Source organism: Littorina saxatilis, linkage group LG7 (genome assembly GCF_037325665.1).
Source record: "Littorina saxatilis isolate snail1 linkage group LG7, US_GU_Lsax_2.0, whole genome shotgun sequence".
NCBI lineage: Eukaryota > Metazoa > Mollusca > Gastropoda > Littorinimorpha > Littorinidae > Littorina > Littorina saxatilis.
In genome coordinates, this window is record NC_090251.1 from 27,436,550 (window position 1) to 27,452,409 (window position 15,860).

Genomic DNA, 15,860 nt, shown 5'->3' on the forward strand with positions numbered 1-15,860 from the left:
TTTGTCATCATTTTGGCTGTGCAACAAAATGCACAATAACCCACAGGGAGACGAATTTTTAGAATCCAACTCCGGGCCACAAAGCATTGTCACAGTAGCACGAGATAACACGTCAAACTTGTATGTGACGTCAAACGTAGCTTGTTGACGCTTTTCTTCCAGTCTGAAAATGTATAGAGCTGCTATCATACCTGTGAATTCAGTAAGTGTTGAGCATATTTCTTTTCTTTTAAGTGTTTATGACTTTTCGTTGTGGATTTTGCGATTACAGAGATAAGTTGCAAATTGACCATGAGTCGCCGCGGTAATTATCAACATTGATTGGGTCTTTGAGAGTGAATGCTTACAATCGTTGTCCTCGGAAACACAAATCCAAAGCCACGATGGTTCCACACATCAAACAATCAGCCTGATTGGCTTTTACTTTGACAATCCACGTTTCACATGAAAGCTCAAACCCATTCACCACCTCGAGTTATTGCATGGGGAACATGAGATTTATTTACCAGGTGTTTGTGAATGAAAACTCATGAAAATGATGACAAATCCTGTTGTCCCTTTGACCATCGTCTTGACTAAAGTATACCTGTCATGACAGGCCACCTGCAATGTCAGGACACTTTGGGGCTGGTTCTAAGGGTGTACTTTTTTCAAAGGTATCACTTTAGCTTCTGATGGACAGGGCGAGGGGAAGAGATAGGTACACAGATACAAGTTTGTCATTGTTCCTAACCATTGTATCTATATACTCTCGCTGCGCCCATAGTTGAGCTAATTTTGGACTACTGGCTGTCGTGGTCAGGTATTGAATTAATCCATGTCTGCACTTGTGCAGTAGCTTAGCTTCTTTTATTTACTGTGGTTCTAATCATGTATGCTGTTTTTTTGCTATGTTATGTCAGTATTGCAGTATGCATGCAGTTCTTAGTTGAATGATCAATGCAATTTTATTTTTGTACTTCAACATTTGTTGGTCTGATTTTTGTTTGTACATCTTCAAGTGTTATATATACATTCTCAGCATTTCAGTATTGCTGTTTTAATAATAATACACTCAAAGCTTGTTGTGCGTCCACACTTGTGTAAATGTGAAGAAAATGGGTGAATATTTCTTGTTTAAAATTTGGTTGACCCTTTGTGTTACCTGACTGGATGTTGTACAGAAAAGTGACGTGACTTTTCAGATACCTCAGGGGAAGATGATGATTATGATTTGGAACTGGAGAATTGTGACATGTGTAAGCAGTGTGAAGTGGGGTGACATTGACCCTTTGATCTGAACTACCTAACCTCCTTTTCCTCAATTAGTTTGCATTTGCCTACCCCACCCCAAACCCTTCAACGGATTATGCTATAATTTTTACCAGTTTTTAAGCCCTTGTAGACAAGTTTATGTTTGGGAATGTGTTCTTGAGAATAGTTGATCTTTCACAGTTTTGAAATATGACCTCTACCTCGGAGCTTTATGCAAGAGAATCATTTTGCAACAGCTGGTATCTGGGTTTTCACCTTTTGCTTCAAGAACTTAATAACCTGCTGCGCTACTACACCTTTGCTATTGCTTGAACTCATTAAATGGGAGACATATTTTTGATTGAAATGAGTTTTGAATAGCCATGAAAATATATGTTTGGTGATGCAGTTGAATGTTACTTTCAATGAAAAATGATGAAGTATTTATGTGAAGGTTAATTTGCACTCATTAATCTTCACTTGGGATAAGGGGGTCCTCAATTGAGCCGGAAGTCGACTTCCCGAAGACTTTGCAAAGTCTTTTTACCGAACACTCAGTGCTAAAGCTCTGTGAGGCCAACTTAGCAAAGTCTTTTTACCGAACACTCAGTGCTAAAGCTCTGTGAGGCCAACTTAGCAAAGTCTTTTTACCGAACACTCAGTGCTAAAGCTCTGTGAGGCCAACTTTGTGAAGTCTTTTTACCGAACACTCAGTGCTAAAGCTCTGTGAGGCCAACTTCTTGAGTGTCTTTTTACCGAAGACTCAGTGCTAAAGCTCTGAGGCCAACTTCGCAAAGTCTTTTTACCGAACACTCAGTGCTAAAGCTCTGTGAGGCCAACTTCACGAAGTCTTTTTACCGAACACTCAGTGCTAAAGCTCTGTGAGGCCAACTTCGCGAAGCATACTTTTCACAGTCGACTTTGCCCCATTAAGGACAGGCTTAAGATCTGTTAGAAGGGTACCTCACTTGATTGAATGTCTTAGTGTTCCCTCCCATTACTTACTGCCACGTGTAGAACCCTGTGTGGACTTCTCCGCATTGAAAATTACCAAGCTTTACAGGTTTTGTCAGATGTTTTTTCTTGACTGTACTTTTTGGTGAAAGTTTTGTTGCAATATACTTTGATTTTTTCTCCCACCTGGTACATTTCCTGAACTAGTGTGTCTAGACCCCCCCTATCATAAATGTCAAATACAGATGCTGTGTTGATCGCTGTTGTGTTTTGTTCTGGTGTCAGATTTGTTGCACACATCTATTAATACTTCACTGAGTCTATTAGAAAACACTGATGGCACTTTTGGCAGAGAACTTTTAAAACCTGTTTGTTTGAATTATGTTTTTGAAGGAATTTTCTCTGGTTAATTCTGTGTTCTTGAGAGGTTATGAGAATCAGTGGTTGGAATTTAGTGTTGGAATTGTCAATGAAAGATTATGCAGATTATGCAGACAAGCACAATGTTACTCTTTCCAGTGTGGATAAGTGACTTATTTTGTTGCATTTTAAATCTATCAGTGACTTTTCTTGAGAAGTGTGTCATACTGATAACTGCAGCAGTGCTGAGCACATAAGGGTTTTGGATTTGACATTTTCAGAACAATTTGAACACATTATATCCTCAAAACCATCTTGGATTTTGCACAGTTTATACAAAAATTAAAAAATAATATACAAAATGAAATCAAATAAATGAATACAACAATTCCAAGAAATAAAGTAAACATGATACGTAAGTAATACAAGAATTAGAAATAAATAATGCAAAATAAAGTGAGAGAAACATGACATGAAGCAATTAGCAAATCAGAGATAACACTTGGTCACATGAAAGCAACAAAACTAACAGTCAATCAGAGATAGTGTTTAACGGCCGAATACTATGGTGCAGATTCGGACAACATCCACGAGGACCTGGCGGAACTGACGTGCGAGATCTCCATCAAGCAGCGGCTGATCGAGGACCTGGAGCGCACGCAGAAGAACATGGTGTCCATGAAAGGTCACTACGAAGACAAGGTCATGCAGCTCATGACTCGCATCAAGGAGACAGAGATCGAGCGTGACACCGTTCTGGCCAACTTGAGTGAGTGTTGTGTGTGTGTGTGGCAGGTAGATGGGGGGGGGGGGGTGTGTGTTGTGTCCATGAAGGTGCACTACGAAGACAAGGTCATGATGCTCGGCTTTTGTGGCTTTGCAATAAACCATGTTGAAAAAAAACCTCTTGAAGTTTTTATGGTCTGCGAAAAAGTTGCCCCTCATAAAAAAGTAATTCCAAACAATGAGACTGAATATTTAAAGCCACGCGATCTAAGCATCACGGTTGAAATCCAAAAAGAGCTTGGATGTGCATTTTGTGAAGTGTCAGCTCAATATGATGTTGCTTTTCTTTGGAAAATATGCATATTGGAACTCTATTTACGAGCGTCCAAAGCTAGCTCAGAGTTATTTTACCCATAACTGTAGAACACACTATAACCCTATCGTGTGGTGTTCAGACAAGGTGGAAGCTTCGACAAACGAGAAGACGAAGAAGGTGAAGACAGAGTTTGAGAAGAAGCTGAGCACTTTGCAGATCGACCTCAAGAAGATGCAGGCCGCCAAAAGGGAACACGCCAAGATGGTCAAGAACAACTCGCACACCGAGAAACAGCTCAAGACTCTCACGCACGAACTGACAGAGATGAAGAAAACTAAGGTAAGGGGAGATAATAACATGCAAGGAGGGGGGGGGGGTGTGTGGGGGAGGTTGGGAAGAGAGAGTAGGGTATTGGTGAGGTGCAGGTTAGGTTGAGAAGTTAACCTTTTTCCTCCAGAAGGATGTCTCCTGTGTAGTTCCCATAACATGGGAAGTAACTCTGTCAATTTCAACCTGAAAAAAAGTGTTGCAAAACAACCACAGTAGGTTTCCCGGAACTGTAAATGCTGAAACCATGCATGAAGCAGGTAACAACGGAAACAGATATATGACATATTGCATTGTAGGTAATATGAAAGCAAAAGTGAAACAATGTAGCATGGTGTAAGGCGATATTGGGCACTGCGGTAGGCATCAGCTCAAGTGTATTTCTTTGGAGTAGAGCGCTGTTGGATAGTTAGCATCACTACATGAAGACTTACCTGTCAGTTATGTGTGTGTGTGTATGTGTACGTACATGTGTATGTGCGTGTGTGTGTGCAGGTGAAACTGATGAAGCAGGTGAAAGAGGAGGCGGAGCGCGGCAAGCAAACGGAGGCGCGACGCACCAGGGAGGTGGGACAGATGAAGCGAGAACAGCTGAAGAAGGAGACTCTCATCAAGAACCTGGAGAGGGAGAAACACCAGAAGGACATCATCCTCAGGCGCAAACAGGAAGAGGTAAACACGCCATTTGTAGACATGCAAGGCCTTATACCTGATTAATATTGTTAGATTTCATCTTTGCCTTAGCCGATAGGGTTTGTGTAACTTACACCTCTTTGTATCAGTCTGCCTTGAAGGTGAAGACAGATGTCCAGAACAGTCTGGTGCAGTTTCTTTGAATGAGGGTGCACGCGCGATATAAGCCTCATATCGATTGATTGATTGATTGAGTGTTCGGTATAGAACTGAGGCGCGTCAGCTGCGACTGCCTGAGCTAAACATTGACAGGCACTCCTCAAAGCCCTGCACACGGCACTGTAAACATTTCCCCTCCCTTCACCTCTCTCGCCACCATCCACCCTATCCTTGGTCTCATAACTATATAGGAAATTAAATGTACCTTATTTTACCTTTACCTTACCTTATATTTAATAGTCAGATGTTCTGTCTTCAGTGAATATTCATTAGTTAGGTGCAAGCTTTTGCAAAAATCACGGGGACTGTTAAAGGTGAGGCTGTACGGACATTCAAGGAAGTGTCTGTATGTATGGTTAAGTGAATCAGAACAAGAGGCGAAGCCTTCAAGGCTCACGTAAGAAATCAACAAACAGTAACACAAACTCATTCACTCCGTCACACATACACACACACAGTAAGCATAGGTGACACGGTGCAAGAGTGCGAGACACTAGATCCAGATCTGTCTGTCTGTAGCCTACTTACGGGGACACGACTGCCTGAGATGGCCAGATCGACATTGCGCTTTCCACAGCGCTGGAAACACGCTGTGCAGATTTCGACAGCGCTTCCTCGGGCAGACACTGGAAACACGCTGTGCAGATTAACCTGTAGGAAATCTCCTTTGGTATCTTCTTTATCTATTTTTCTGGAGCTACGAAACCGAACAATGTAAAATCGTCTTCTCCGAATCGGCGAACTGCAGCTCGGTGATAACTGTATCTATACCACAATCCTTCACGCGATCTGACCTAACCTTGACCCCTGACCTGGTCTACATACCACACACGACACAAACCAGTCACCTGTTTTTACCCCCCCAAAACCCCCCACCACCCGTTTTCTTTGGATACACACTTTAACTACATACGTGCCGACAAAATGTTGATCATTGCTTAATACTTTGAAGCTGTTGCTTAAATAATAACCAGATAAAATTAGTATTTCGGTGTTCAGTCAAATGTTAAAGTTTCTACCACAGACATACATACATACGCACGCACGCACGCACGCACGCACAGACAGACAAAAGTTAGCATCGCATAGGCTATACTTACGTGAGCCAAAAATGAAATGTTCTCTTAATGAATTGCAATTTTTTCCTTTTTGGACAGACAAGAGCATTTGAGCTAAAATTGTCTATTTTACAACGTAAATATAAGGCAAAGGTTTGTGAATTGTTTGGTGAGTTTGACAACTGCATATCAAAATTTGCATAGCATTACTCTTTTCTCTTTGATTCTTTTATGTTTGGCCAGTATTCTGGAAATGTTGATGAATTTACAGCTGTTGACTTGATGTCACTTTTTCTTGATGTTTGTTTTTGTTTTCTGGTACAAGTTAGCATCTATGTGTTGCGTGAATGGATGGGGTGAGATGTCTGTTAACTTGCTACTTCATTTTATTGAGCTGCAGTTGTGTTTCAGGAATGTTTTATATATGGTTTAACATTTGCACGAAGAATGATTCATGTATTGTGTAGAATGAAAAGTTTGTTGAGAGTAGAGAATGTGACTGAGAAAGGTTGTACATTGGTGAAGATCTGGTACATTATGGAGTCTATGCTTACCTGTGTTGTGTGACTAGGCCGGACTTTCTGAATCCAAATATTGGGTGCTGTTTCAATCCTCTTTTAACTCATTACATTGGTTAACAGAATAGGCTGCCCGTAGGCATTGGGTTAGGCTTTATCTGTAGTCTCTGGTTGCAAATCCAAATCCACCTAATGTGCCTGAACATTTGGTGCAAGAGTAAGTGGATTTCAGGGCAGCATTTTGATGAGCATTTGTGTGGTAGCACCATCATTTTTGTAGCAACATTATTTCAAATATTCCTTTCTGGTAAGAACAATGACCAAGTGTTGAAGTTATAAGACTGGCTGAAAGTATTAGAAAGTGAAACGTCGTTGACATCTTAAGTAAGCAATGCTTCAGGTTGCTAGGAGTTTTTGTTTTACATGTAATGTTCCATGAAGATCTTGTATGTAAATTGTAATTGACCTTCTTCTTCTTCTGCGTCAAGGTGGAGGCCCTCAGGAAGCGCCAGAAGCCGATCTCAACAAAGGCGGCGGGCAGGGTGGGGCGATACGACAAACCCCCGACGCAACCTGTCTCACCGCTCATCTCTCGTCGCCAGCGGACCAGGAGAGTGGAGTTCTCGCCTAAAGCTGCCAAACACAAGTGGGAGCGTCTGGAAAAACATGTGAGAGTTGGGGATAATTTGGGCCTGATAGTAAGAATTGTGGATAGTTTTGACCTGATAGTAAAAATTGTGGATATAAGTTTTTACCTGATACTAAGAATTGTGGATAGTTTTGAACTGATAGTAAGAATTGTGAATAGTTTTGACCTGATAGTAAGAATTGTGGATAGTTTTTGCCGGATATAAAAAAAACAACACTATGGCGTTATTTACACTTCACTGTGACGAAATCGGACCCAAAACACAATTTTGAACGACATAATGGAATTTTGGGGTGGCAAGTCTGGACTTAAGTAGCAAAAATATAATAAAAATAATAATAATAATAATGACAGCTTATATAGTGCGAGCCACAGTAGTCTATGCTCTCCGCGCTTTACATATTAACTATGCATAAGAACATACTATTTAACATAACATCAAATACCTATACATACATTCTAGCAAAATAACGTAACAATAAACTTACAACAACACATTAGCCACTTATGGACAATACCATGAAGATAGATACACAACACAATGAATATATGAATGAAGGTAGTATGGAATGGTTAGAAAGGACTTTGAAACGGGGGTAGTGTTATGTATGTTTGTGAGAGAATGATCATTTGTTTTGTCCAAAGTGTACAGAAATATTAGTTGAAGTTGTAGGCCAAAGGTGATATTGGTTATATGTTGGTGTTTTCATGCCAACGTTGGTGTGTTGTCAGATGAACGCTGTGGTGACCAAGAAGCAGACCATTGCTCTGATGGAATGCGACATGGAAGTCTGGTTAAAGGTAGGACATTTGGATATTTGCTCTTTTGAGTAGTTGGTTATGAACTGCTTGTGCTATGGAATGAAATAAATGTTATTTGATGTCAGGTGTTTGTGTGTGTGTGTGTGTGTGTGTGTGTGTGTGTGTGTGTGCATGCTTTTGTGCATGAGTGCCTGTGTGAGTGTGTGTGTGCATGCATTTCACAGTCTTTAAAATTTGGTTTTGAACGTTGACTCCAGCTTGTGATTAGTTTTGAGTACAATGTCCTTTTTGTGTGTGCAGCAACGGGACAAGACCATCAAGAAACTGGAGCACTACCAGAAGAAGAGAAAAAGGATGTCAGGCCAGGAAGAGGTAAGCAATTGATTTGTGTTCAGCATCACCGTCTTTTGTTGTTGTTGCCATCTTCAAGCGCTGTGTCTCGATATGATTCGTTGCATAGGCAACAGAAAGCTACTTGGCTCAGAAAAAGTGCATTCATTCCTATGCAACTCATGGCTGGTCTTTGCTCATAAGTTCAAGTTGTGTCGGACAGTCACTCCAGGAAATAAATCCCACCTAACCCAGGCATGGAACCCACTGGGATAGACATTAACTGGTTTCTACCCCGGACGAGCTACTGGCAGAGGTGTGTCTCTGTCCCCATACAGTGGAACCCCCATTTAAGACCTCTAACAATCTGAGAAAATCAGGTCTCAGAATGGGGGTACATTTACAGATGTTCTCAACAAAAATCTGAAAAAGCTAGGTCTTAAAAGGGGGAAGTGGCGGGGATGTAGCTCAGTCGGTAGCGCGCTGGATTTGTATCCAGTTGGCTGCTGTCAGCGTGAGTTCGTCCCCACGTTCGGCGAGAGATTTATTTCTCAGAGTCAACTTTGTGTGCAGACTCTCCTCGGTGTCCGAACACCCCCGTGTGAACACGCAAGCACAAGACCAAGTGCGCACAAAAAAGATCCTGTAATCCATGTCAGAGTTCGGACGGGTTATAGAAACACGAAAATACCCAGCATGCTTCCTCCGAAAGCGGCGTATGGCTGCCTAAATGGCGGGGTAAAAACGGTCATACACGTAAAATTCCACTCGTGCAAAAACACGAGTGTACGGGGGAGTTTCAGCCCACGAACGCAGAAGAAGAAGAAGAAGAAGAATGGGGATAAATTTACAGATGTTCTGAAAAAAAAAAGTGAAAAAGCTAGGTCTTAAAAGGGAGAAGTGTTATATTGGGGGTCTGAAAAGGGGTGTTCCACTGTTTCTTGCTGTGTCTGTCATCTGACGGAGGTGGAGAGTAAGGCGTGTTGCTATGAGCTGTGTGCAGACTGTGGCAGTGAGGACATGATAGAGGGCTTACTCAGCAGGTCGCCTGTACACTACTTGTTACTGTGTTTGGTATTGTGAAATGAAGGCTGTGTGCTGTATGTGCAGACGGTGGCGGTGAAGGAGATGGAGGACATCGTCGAGGGCTTACAGCAGCAGGTCGCCTGTACAATACTTGTCGTTGTGTTTGTGTCTTGAAATGAAGGCTGTGTGCTGTATGTGCAGACGGTGCCAGTGAAGCAGATGGAGGACATCATCGGGGGCTTACAGCAGCAGGTGGCCTTCACCCAGGACAACATCAGCGAGTGTCAGATGGGCATCATGCAGATGGAGGAGAACAAGGTGAGTGCTTGCTGGGGTTAGTGCTTGGATTACCTTATTTCATGTGCCTGTGCTAATGACAAAACTGACCATATGATGCACAGAGCTGCCAACTGCTACGCTTTCAGTGTAGTATACTACTTTTTGAGAGCAGTTGCTATGCCAAGCTAAAGATTGCTACGCTTAAACAAATGATCACAAAGCACAAGTTCCCTCTTTTTTGTGAGTCTCGGTACTCATTTTTGCTTCCCACTCCGTGTAGCGGTCACAAAATGGGTCATAAAACATCGTCTACGCTGAAAAGTGGCACTGCAGATACTCTCTAAGACCCCCCGCGGGTTAGGGGGAAGAATTTACCCGATGCTCCCCAGCATGTTGTTAGAGGCGACTAACGGATGCTGTTTCTCCTTTTACCCTTGTTAAGTGTTTCTTGTAGAGAATATAGTCAATTTTTGTAAAGATTTTAGTCAAGCAGTATGTAAGAAATGTTAAGTCCTTTGTACTGGAAACTTGCATTCTCCCAGTAAGGTCATATATTGTACTACGTTGCAAGCCCCTGGAGCAAAATTTTGATTAGCGCTTTTGTGAACAAGAAACAATTGGCAAGTGGCTCTATCCCATCTCCCCCCTTTCCCCGTCGCGATATAACCTTCGTGGTTGAAAACGACGTTAAACACCAAATAAAGAAAGAAAGATACTCTTTAATGGGCATTGGATGTTCCTGCATTCTGATGAAACTTTATTAAAACAGTCTATTCATATGATTGTTATTATGAGTTGTGTGCATGTTGATGAGACTGTGAATGTGTAGAGCGGATTGCAGGACGAAGCAGAGTTACTGGACGCCGGTCAGATGGTCAGTCAGTGCAGTGTGGAGGAGGCATGCTACCTGGTGGAACACTTCCTGCAGCTGTCTATAGACAGGGTCAGTTGCTCTGTGTGTGTGTGTGTGTGTGAGTGTGAGTGTGAGTGTGTGTGTGTTTGTGTGTGTGTGAGTGTGTGTGAGTGTGTGTGTGAGTGTGTGTGTGAGTGTGTGTGTGTGTGTGTGTGTGTGTGTGTGTGAGTGTGTGTGTGTGTGTGTGTGTGTGTGTGAGTGTGAGTGTGAGTGTGTGTGTGAGTGTGTGTGTTTGTGTGTGTGTGTGTGTGTTTGTGTGTGTTTGTGTGTTTGTGTGTGTGTTTGTGTGTGTGTGTGTGTGTGAGTGTGTGTGTGAGTGTGTGTGTGTGTGTGCGTGTGTGCGTGCGTGCGTGCGTGCGTGCGTGTGCGTGTGTGCGTGTGTGCGTGCTCAGTCTGTAGCGGCGATGGCTTCAAAACCAGTTGTCTCTATTGGCGTGGATTTGAACCCCACGTTGGGAGAGGGATTCATTTCCCAGAGTCAACTTTGTGCAGACTCTCCTCGGTGTCCGAACACCCCAGTGTGCACGCATTCACATGATAAAGAACCCAAGTTCACAGCGAAAGTCTCAGGGCTTGGAAACATGAATACATGCATGCAGGTAAAAAAAAGAAAAAAGGGTAGCGCCATATGCTGTATGGCAGCTCGCTTTCCCCAGGGAGAAAGCAGCCCGAATTTCCACGAGGGTTACCTCACAGGACTGTATGAACCTTATCTTTATCCTGATCCTTGTGCTAATTGAAAGAATTTGTCTTTCCAGGGTTTGACGCTAGCGACGAAGGAAGCTGAGTGCCGAGAGCTGCAGGCCAAGCTGCACCAGACGGAGCTGAACAACACGCTACAGCAAGACCTGCTGCGTCACATGATGCAGGACAACGTCCACATTGAGGCCGACGACCTCATGACGCACAGTGACGCTGACGGTGAGTGGCCTGTTGAAGCTGTAGCAGTGACGGGCACAGTGGCCCAGTGGTTAAAACTTCGGCCTCCTAATGAGAAGGTCGTGAGTTCAAATCCCGTTGAAGCTGTAGGGGTTTATATCGTCGCTGTTATTCACAATCTTAGTATCTGAATGTTTTCAGAAAAATGAAAAAAAAAATGTTTTGGAAATTCACCGCATCAAATATAACTTCAATTCAGGGGTTGATATTTTCTTAAAAACAGTGCAATAGCAGTCCAAATGTGTGTTGATGTCAGTTGTTAATGATACTCGATACAACTGAGAAAATATTTTATCCAAAGGAGTCATCCAGAAGTCATCATACAAGTTTTTTTCCCTCATCACCTAGCTCTCTGTGGCCATATTTTATTTTTCTGAGAAAAAAATGTTTGTAAGGTAATAATACAAAGGCAGCAGCCTGGTATCTTCCATGTTGTGACATATTTTCGTCCAAGTGTGGCACAAAAACCTCTTAAGTTTAACTGAAACAGTTTTGTTTTTTTGCGCTCCCTTGACTCAAATAAAGATACAAGTTTTTTTCTCAAAAACTTTTTCTCACTTTAGAAAGCAGTTGGAGATTCAAAGCTTTTCTCATCACATGGGCAAAAAAATAAGGGAGCTAACTACTGTTTTAGTTCCAAAGCCTCAAAATTGAGATACAGGGTTTGTGAATTACAGCAACGATATTCTGTAAGTGGAGATACAAGGGTACTGTTACTGTTACTAGGCTGTTTTCTGAACTCATTTCGTTATATCCTTACTCCAAGAAAAAAAGATGAATTTGTCACTAAGTTAAAGCAAACTGTAGTTACATTAAATCTGTGGAATTGATATTATTTTATCTCTATCCTGGCTCCCAGAGAAAGTCATGTATTTGTCATGGCCAGCAAGCATTTCATGCGTTCATGTGTGTGTGTGTGTGTGTGTGTGTGTGTGTGTGTGTGTTTAAAACATGCCTGTGTGTTTCGTTTCCTTTCATGGGAAGTTGGCCTCATACCTGATAGAGTAATAGGTGACTGCGTCGATCTTACCTTGGGTTTGTTACTTGCATGATTGCTGGTTTATTTTTTAAGTTGATTGATTAGTTATCTTTGTACATTAAAGATTAACCTGTTTACCTCCACAGATATAGACAGTTTGACAAGCTCCTCCTCTTCCTCTCCTGCTGACAGGTAAGACACACATCTGTTTCTTGTCTCTCTCCCCTGTAGCCCAGGTCCTGTCTTTCCCTGTCTGTCACCTTCTGTTTTCACAGCTCTGTAGCTAGCTGGATTCCTGAACTGTTAGATGCCCGTGTCGAGCAAAGAACTGAATGGGGTTTAGGAAAAGGGGTAGGGGTTACAAGGGGATTGATAAAACTAAACAGATTTTTGATCGCCAGATGCTTTTGCGCCTTTGCAGTTTTGCACTATGCATTTTGGGTTGAAAGTGTTTTTAGACTGATTGGACAAGAGAGGTCTTGATAAATGATTCGAGAGAGAATGTTTGAAGTTTTTGCATGAAGTTTTTTTTCATGGAAAAATTTTGTGACAAGTGGGATGTTTTGTGCACTTGGTTTGGTGATAAGAATGTTACTTAAAGACTGGATTGATTTCATCAATCAAACTCTTGCATCATCTTCCCCCACTCTCCCCTTCACTCTCCCCCTCTCCGTTTTTCACGTTTTGTATTAGAGTCAGTGAGATGCAAATCAACAAAAGTCACGTGCCTAATTCTCATGGAATTCTTGACCCCTTCAGCTCAATCCATTGATTTCTTGATTGGTTTGATCATGCTGACTATGTTGCTGGAATTTTTTCTTCTAGGAAAATGGCATGCAAAGGAAAGGAGCAGTTGGTTGATGTTGTGGTTGTAGGTAGGGACGGTTAAAACAAAAATCTTGGGCAGTTGACAGCACACCCATGTGTATTTACTGCTATACCCATTGATGATTAGATTAATTTGTCAGCAGGATTTTGGGAATAACAGTGGTAACTGTAGTCTCGCAGTTTTGCATCCCAGAATATAGAGATAAGGTGATAAGAATAAACACAGAGAAGAGAAGATTATCAGCTGCTGTATGACAAGATTTCAAACACAGATCTTCCTGGGCCGCAAACTTTTTGCGACAAATTTTGTCATCAATAAAGAGAGTTGGCGGGTGGGGAGAGGGGGTCGGTGTCAGTTTTTGCTTGCATTGGATTATGTCAGTGGAGGAGCTAAATGTAACTGATTTGATTTGTGATGATTTGTCTCCCTGCAGTGACATGAAACAGTATGTCAAGCTATTTTCACTAATTCCTGGCTGTGTTTTTGCTCTGTCCTGCTGCCTACCTTTGGGAAAACTTGAAACTCTGGGCCAATTTATTGGGAATTCATTTTCTTTCTGCCTTGTCGTCGTGTCTCTTTTTATGTCTGCATTTGGAACACATAGCATCCATACCACTTCTAGTGACTTTTGTTACTTTGCATTGGCTGTTGTTTTGTGCTTCGTTTCCATGGAACTTTTAGCCGTGTCCAAACAATAGCAGGCTGTGTTTTTTGTCTTTGTGCTCTTTCTTTCACTGCCCGTGTTGCCATTCCCTAAGTGCCTTTTGCTAGTCTCTTCTTGCATTGCCGGTTTTTTTTTTTAGTTTTTTTTTTATCCCGTTGAAGACGGAATTTGTTTGAGCACTTTGGTGTACTAGAGAGACTAATTTTTTTTGTAATCGTGAGTGTTTGTTTTAATCTTCTGCACAAATTTAAGTTTTGTTAATTTATTTGCCATGGTGAAGAGAATCAGAATGTGATGTTCAACCTTTTCTTTGTCGCTTTTGTTTGTTTGTCTGTGTCGCTCTTTCTCTCTTTGTTTTTATCTTTATTCATTGTTTTTTATTCTGAATGGTCAAAACCAAAGAGAGAGTGTAATTACTGAGAGAAAAAACAAAATGGACTGCTTTGATGAACGCTAGTGCCTTGGGTTTTTTTTTTCATTTGATTTATGGAATCGGAGGAAGGAGAACTCAATGCGTTTTGTTATGCACTGACATTTGAGTACATTTTAAGCCCATTTTTCACACACTCTTTATTTTATTCCCAACAGGCAAAAACAGTGCTGTGTTAATATGCATTGGTAGGAACCAGGTGATTTAATGTCACATACTTGTAAATACTGTGTAAATTTTAAAACTTTATTTTTTACTGTGCCATATGTGTATAGGTTTGTAAATACACTGTACTGCAAAACTTTATTCTGTTTGGATTGATTCAATCAAACATGAATGATTTTTACAAGTGTTAAAATCATTCACTTTTTTTAGTCGCGTGATTCTCTTTATGATCTGTGATATTTAAAATCTTGATTGTTGATATGTGAAGCCTAAAATCAAACCGGTTTTCCCCTGTGATTTAGTTGAGTATGTACATAAGAGTTGTTATGAACTGGACACATTCTTTTAAATGGGTTGTTAATCCAAAATTAATTAACCCCCCGTGGGTTAGGGGGAAGAATTTACCCGATGCTCCCCAGCATGTTGTAAGAGGCGACTAACGGATTCTGTTTCTCCTTTTACCCTTGTTAAGTGTTTCTTGTATAGAATATAGTCAATTTTTGTAAAGATTTTAGTAAAGCAGTATGTAAGAAATGTTAAGTCCTTTGTACTGGAAGCTTGCATTCTCCCAGTAAGGTAATATATTGTACTAGTGTACGTTGCAAGCCCCTGGAGCAAATTTTTGATTAGTGCTTTTGTGAACAAGAAACAATTGACAAGTGGCTGTATCCCCTCTCCCCCCTTTCCCTGTCGCGATATAACCTTTGTGGTTGAAAACGACGTTAAACACCAAATAAAGAAAGAAATCCAAAATGATTATTTATTCAAGTCTGTGACATAAGTTCCATTCTTTCTCACTCACACCCCTCCCAATGACCACTCCTCCTCCTCCCCCCCCCCCCCCATCCCCCTTTGTTTTGCATAGTTATGTGATGAATAACAAATTGTATATTCTTCGGCAAACTATGTAGTGGTACACGCTTGGTTTAAGTCCTGCTAAAAGAGACAATGCTCTGGTCTCTGTCTCTGCTTGCTGAATAACAATCTATGCAATGCATCTGCCACTTGCATGTGCTATGTCAGCATTCATAGACTGTCTGCAAAGCAGCTTGATTTCACAGTCTGTCTTCCCTAATCAGTGGATAATCATCCCGTACATGCGTCTACCAAATGTACAGACCCTTTTCACGCCTAGGAGGGTTAAACTCAGGGTTAATGCAATAGATGAGCAGTACGGCATCTGTGAGCGGCTAAATCAGTATTTATAATTCGTCAGTATTTGCACTTTGTTCCAAGATCAAAATCGATTCATGAAGCTGAAAGTCACATATTGCAGTCATTACGGTGTCACTTAAAATATACACCATGTATTTTTATTTTTAAAAGTCACATATTGCAGTCATTACGGTGTCACTTAAAATGTACGCCATGTATTTTTATTTTTAAAAGTCACATATTGCAGTCATTACGGTGTCCCTTAAAATGTACACCATGTATATTTATTTTTAGTTTGAGCGGACTGGTCCGACGAAGTTACTCACAATTTGTTGCTATTGAAAAAGTTGCTTGTCATGATTTGTATCCATGCTCAGTACCATAGTTGTATGGGAA

The 15,860-nt window shown here is 41.4% G+C and overlaps 1 protein-coding gene across 4 annotated transcripts in view; it reads left to right on the forward strand.

Annotated features, from left to right (window-relative positions):
- LOC138971066 (kinesin-like protein KIF21A) overlaps nucleotides 1-15,860 on the forward strand; it is a 92,902-nt gene that overhangs the window by 33,207 nt on the left and 43,835 nt on the right. For 2 of the 4 annotated variants that reach the window (XM_070343670.1, XM_070343672.1), the window contains exons 16-27: nucleotides 1,185-1,238; nucleotides 3,122-3,316; nucleotides 3,729-3,928; nucleotides 4,412-4,588; nucleotides 5,926-5,979; nucleotides 6,833-7,012; nucleotides 7,726-7,794; nucleotides 8,056-8,127; nucleotides 9,313-9,429; nucleotides 10,232-10,333; nucleotides 11,062-11,224; nucleotides 12,368-12,413. In XM_070343670.1, the coding sequence (XP_070199771.1) occupies nucleotides 1,185-1,238; nucleotides 3,122-3,316; nucleotides 3,729-3,928; nucleotides 4,412-4,588; nucleotides 5,926-5,979; nucleotides 6,833-7,012; nucleotides 7,726-7,794; nucleotides 8,056-8,127; nucleotides 9,313-9,429; nucleotides 10,232-10,333; nucleotides 11,062-11,224; nucleotides 12,368-12,413 (1,429 nt within the window). Of the gene's footprint in view, nucleotides 1-1,184; nucleotides 1,239-3,121; nucleotides 3,317-3,728; nucleotides 3,929-4,411; nucleotides 4,589-5,925; nucleotides 5,980-6,832; nucleotides 7,013-7,725; nucleotides 7,795-8,055; nucleotides 8,128-9,312; nucleotides 9,430-10,231; nucleotides 10,334-11,061; nucleotides 11,225-12,367; nucleotides 12,414-14,302; nucleotides 14,333-15,860 lie in introns of all 4 variants that reach the window. The other 2 variants (XM_070343669.1, XM_070343671.1) reach the window with 2 other exon arrangements.